The sequence below is a fragment of the Sinocyclocheilus anshuiensis genome, unplaced genomic scaffold (genome assembly GCF_001515605.1).
Source record: "Sinocyclocheilus anshuiensis isolate Anshui unplaced genomic scaffold, SAMN03320099.WGS_v1.1 scaffold36, whole genome shotgun sequence".
Classification (NCBI taxonomy): Eukaryota; Metazoa; Chordata; class Actinopteri; order Cypriniformes; family Cyprinidae; genus Sinocyclocheilus; species Sinocyclocheilus anshuiensis.
The window spans coordinates 222402-227775 of NW_015554072.1; the positions used below are offsets into that span (position 1 = coordinate 222402).

Below are 5374 nucleotides of genomic sequence, written 5' to 3' on the forward strand. Positions count from 1 at the left end.
ATATATATATAATTTCTTTTTGATTTTGGTTTCGTGAGATTCACCCATTTACCTGTGAATTTTGATATATGATAACACTATATCATATATCATATTTGATTTATATTCATAGACATTGACATATGGACCTTGTTACCTTCCCTGAATAATGATCCCACATTAAGATCCTTTGGGAGAGTCTTAATGAAAACTAATGCACTATGCATATGAATTATCATGCATCTGCTCTCTCTACATCTACAAACTGCCACAAGCGAAGCTGCGTATTTCGATGTGAGCCAGACATCAGCTCTGTTCTCATTCCTGTAGCCTGGCTATTCAGTAGCAGAGGTTCGGTAGAAAAAAGTGCAGTCTTATTGTTTGAATGCATCTTCAGTTAATAGCTATATACAAAGTTACATGTACAAAATAAAATATGACAATTCCCCTTAACCGCTCTCCCGTGAACATTGTGTACAGGCAGATGCTTCATGCAAAAGATTCGACCAACCCACAAGAGAGAGAGAGAACTGTCCCATCTAGTAGAGAGGGTAAAAAACCAGGTATGGCTCATTTGTTAGTGCTGTGAACGGATCCAGGCCTGGAGAGGTTCCACCTCATGGGGACGATGTCCTCGGCACGGCCCAGGTGCTCGGGTTAGGACAGTGTACGTCTCCCATCTAGTGTCCCACTTAACCAACTGCAGCTGCAGCACTAAGACTACGTCTGTTACAGGTGATCGTCCAAGTTTGGCAAGAAAAACTCAAGGAGCTTGCTGTGCTGAGCCGATCACATCCTCACTGCGAGCCTTTGTCGATCAGCCATGACATGTCTCCTGTCCTGTAGGGGAAAATAATACAATGCAGAATTTGAAACATCGGTTACTGTCTTTTCTAGTTAAGAAGGATCAAAAGCATAGAATGTGTGTCCGGTAACTAAAACTATTAAAAATATTTTTGTTAATCAAAATATTAAATTAAATTAAAATGTAATTAAATTCAACTGAAATTTGAAATAAAAACAAAATACATTTTAATAAAATAAAATAAAAATAATAGTTGAAAACTTAAACTAAATGGAAATTAGAAACTGAAATTTGAAAGTTCAAATTTAAGTAACATTACTTACTGAAAAACTCAAACTGAACTAACACTAAAAGTGAAAGAAAAATAAATGAAACCTAAAAAATAGTCATATTAAATGTTTAAATAATATTTTTAATGTAAAAAAAATTACAAAAGCACATTACAAAATTACTAACAAATTAAACAAATTACAATAAAAACTTAAAACATTGAAAAGCTCATTCAAAATATTAATAAAAACTGCAATAGTATGTAAATAATAAAAAAAAAAACACTGGTGTGTGAACAGGTCTTGTTATGTAGGACAATGCAAAATAATGTAGGTCATTTTTCCACACAAACTTATTAATGAGGCAAAAATAAATTCATTGTAATGGGGATTTTCCCATGCACTGTATAGTAAACTGAAAGAAGTCTCTTATGCTCATCAAGGCTGCATTTATTTGATCAAAAATACAGTTCAAACAGCAATATTATGAAATATTATTACAATTTAAAATAACAGTTTTCTATTTGAATATATTTTAAAATGTAATTTATTCCTGTGACGCAAAGCTGAATTTTCAGCATCAATACTCCAGTCTTCAGTGTCACGTGATCCTTCAGAAATCATTCTAATATGCGGATTTGCTGCTCAAGAAACATTTCTTAATACTGTCAATGTTGAAAAGAAGTCTGACCTGTCACTTTTGTATTGACATGTTTAAACCATGGAACATCTTACTACGTCTGTTGTTTTCTGTGAAACTAGAAAAAATGTACTTACTCCACGTCACGTTTCCTAATCGTCTTTCCAGAGCCAAAGACTTCTGCAACCCGTGACACAATGGGGTCGTAGTTCATACTGGCCACGGCTACCACCTCCTCACTCCTATAATCACAGCAGATTAAACACACAGCTTGCATCAGCTGCACAGGAAATACAGTAAGAAGTCAAATATCAGTAAGTACAACAGCAGTTATATAGTATAATATTAAATAATTCTATAAATCATATAATAATACATTTTTACATTTTCTGAACTAAACTGAGTAGTGCTTGTCCATGCAAAACTCACAGTCACAATGCAAGTGGTTGCCAGGGCATTTCTAAGCAGTTGCTAAGGTGTTTTTGTACTCGTTCAGAAGATGTGTAATAGCGCCCCCGAGTGTATAACAATGAAAACACGAAAAGCCGTAAAAACTTGTCTTTGGCGGGGAAGCGTTTTCTTCTAAAAGATGAGATAACTCGTCATTGGCGGGGGAAGAGTTTTAACATTCTTCAAAATATCTTCTTTTGTGTTTAACAGAAGAAAGAATTTCATACAGGTTTGGAACAACATGTGGGTGAGTAAATGACAAAATGTTCATTTTTGGGTGAACTATCCCTTTAAGAGTGTGTTGCAATATGTTTGCATAAAACACTAACTCTATATATAAGCAATTATAACAGTGATATTTGCCTTAGCAAGTGACTCCCAATAAATCTGGTTATTATTTCGATCTATTTCTTTCATCTGCACGATTAAGATCTCTTTTCACTTTGATTTTATTTATTCATTTCACTTTAGCAGCAATATTGCAATAGTATACAGTATATACTACTAATAGTATATCACATCCCTGATCTAAATCAGAACTGATTTTGATGTGATAATGTTAATAACTCTAAATGGCTTGATCATATTTGGAGACAATAAGAATCAAATCAACTCACTTTGTGTAGAATGCCACAAATTTCAGCTCATCCAAATCCCCCTGGATGACGACATCATCAAAGCCATCTCCATAACCTTGACAACAGCATTTAAAGCACTTGAGATGCATCAGAGGAGCACTGAAGCTGAAACTTCATTGTTTTTCAATGGTTTTTTTTATGTATATTTGTAGTGCTAGAAGTATGTAATTACCTGCATATCGTATGCTTTTCCCAAACATGGCTGTCCAGAAATAAGGCACCGTTTTAATGTCTGAGGCCTTTCCCATCATGCTAAGGGCAGCCACCCTACCTGTGGTGGAAGACAGAAAATTTTGAAAAATTAAACATTATTCATAAAAAAAGGAATCTTTGGTATACGCACAGGAATAGTCTTACCGTGTACGTGAGCCATTTGCCAGTGGGGTATGTTCACCTTCTTATTGCTACGTAAAGCTAGAGGAAACGTTACCACGTCACCGCCGGCGAAAACCCCATCAATGTTCGTCTGCATGGTCTGAAAGGGATAAAGGTATAAGTTTACATACGCGTTGTATGTGCTCATGCTTTGTAGCTTATAATCATGAAATACTACAGGTCATTGTACTAAAACAACAATTTATCACTGATACAGTAGACATAAGCATGGGCAGATTATCACAGGTTGCAGAGACACACACATTCCGAATGGCAAAAGATATACGGTAAATGTGCTATAAGATGCAGTAACAGATGTACAGTACATATGGAACAACAGTGCAGAATGACTGAACCTTGTTGACTGGGATGAATCCTTTGGAGTCCATGTGCACTCCGCTCTGCTTCAGGAATGCTGTGGCTGGACTGGAGCCTGAAAACACATACATACACGCTTATGATCAGGACCCCGGCACAAATTTGTATTTTTCATTGAGGCATGTTGTCACATGTGTTTTAAATCTTTGCTTTGCTTTGTTTCATGAATTGTTTTGTATTTCATAATTGTTTTACTGTATATATATATACACTACCGTTCAAAAGATTGGGGGCAGAAAGATTTTTTTATATTTTTTTTAAGAAATTAATACTTTTATTTAACAAGGATGCGTTGAATTGTGACAGTTAAGACTTTTAGAATGTTGCAAAATATTTATATTTCAAATAAATACTGTTCTTTTGAACTTTCTATTCATCAAAGAATCCTGAAAAAATGTGTGACAGTTTCCACAGAAATATTAAGCAGCACAACTATTTTTAACTGATAAAAAGAAGAAATGTCTCTTGAGCAGCAAATCAGCATATTAGACTGATTTCTGAAGGATCATGTGACACTGAAGACTGGAGTAATGATGCTGAACTATGTTCAGTGAATGTATTTTTATATACACACACACACACACACACACACACACACACACATGCTACTGTTCAAAAGTTTGGTGTCAGAAATTTTTTTAAAGAAATTAATACTTTTATTTAGCAAGGATGTGTTGAATTGGTCAAAAGTGACAGTTAAGACTTTTAGAATGTTACAGATTTTTTCTATTTCAAAGAAATGCTGTTATTTTGAACGTTCTATTCATCAAAGAATCACAGAAATAAATTACGTTTTAAAATATTAAAATAGAAAACAGTTATTTTAAATAGTAAAATTATATTCACAATATTACTGTTTTTACCGTATTTTAGATCAAACAAATGCAGAGATTTATTTCAAAAACCTTAAAAAAAAAGATGTATTATTTAATTTTGTAGCCAAGACTACAATGGGACCTGAAATGGGAAACTGAGAGCAAAAAAGAAAAATGAGAAGCCAAATTTCAATAATCACACAGACTCACCAATGCCAATAACACAGACGTCAGCTCTCAAGACTTTGCCACTTTTTAGAACCACTTCTTTTAACTATTGAAACAAAAATAAAAATAAAAAGCAGTTTAACATTAATGTCATAGTTGCCAATTTTCTTACCACCATGACTTATAATACAGTGTCCAAATCTCATTATGTTCTTTCTTTAGGAAGAAATATTTATCAAAGTGTAATTTCATAATAGATCACAGTTCTGCTTCTTCTCAATTATATATTTACTTTGCTGACTGTGTGCTCACTTGTGTTATGAGTTCTGGCCTTTTAGCCCAGGGCCATTCCATTATTGCAAAAACCATGTTTGAAAATATTCAAAGCTAAGCAGTGCTACTGTGAGAGCAGATGTAATTAATCACGCTACAGGAACGAGAGCAAGAGAAAGAGAGGGACAGAGAGAGAGAGAACTATCGAAACCAAAAAAAACAAAAATATTTCAGTTTAACATTTATGTCATAGTTGCCCATTTTCTTACCACCATGACTTATAATACAGTGTTCAAATCTCAGTACGTTATTTCTTTTGAAATAAATGGTTATCAAACTTTATCAAATGTAATTTCATAATAGATCACAGTTCTGCTTATTCTCAATTATACATTTACTTTGCTGACTGTGTGCTCACTTGTGTTATGAGTTCTGGCCTTTCACCCCAAGACCAATCCATTATTGCAATAGCTGTGTCTGAAAATATTCAAAGCTAAGCAGTACTACTGTAAGACCAGGTGTAATTAATCACTCTACAGGAATGAGAGCAAAAGAGAGGGAGGGAGAGAGAAAGAGAGAGCACG

The 5374-nt window shown here is 34.2% G+C and overlaps 1 protein-coding gene across 1 annotated transcript in view; it reads right to left on the bottom strand.

Moving 5' to 3' along the window:
- Positions 1-84: 84 nt before the first annotated feature.
- The window catches only part of LOC107668732 (apoptosis-inducing factor 3-like), a 23254-nt gene continuing 17964 nt past the window's right edge, over positions 85-5374 (bottom strand). Inside the window, exons 14-19 of the mRNA XM_016460705.1 lie at positions 3513-3589; positions 3139-3256; positions 2954-3052; positions 2761-2836; positions 1831-1935; positions 85-819 (exon numbers count right to left, since the gene is read on the bottom strand). Of these exons, the coding sequence (XP_016316191.1) occupies positions 777-819; positions 1831-1935; positions 2761-2836; positions 2954-3052; positions 3139-3256; positions 3513-3589 (518 nt within the window). The 3' untranslated portion in view covers positions 85-776. The remainder of the gene's footprint in view (positions 820-1830; positions 1936-2760; positions 2837-2953; positions 3053-3138; positions 3257-3512; positions 3590-5374) is intronic.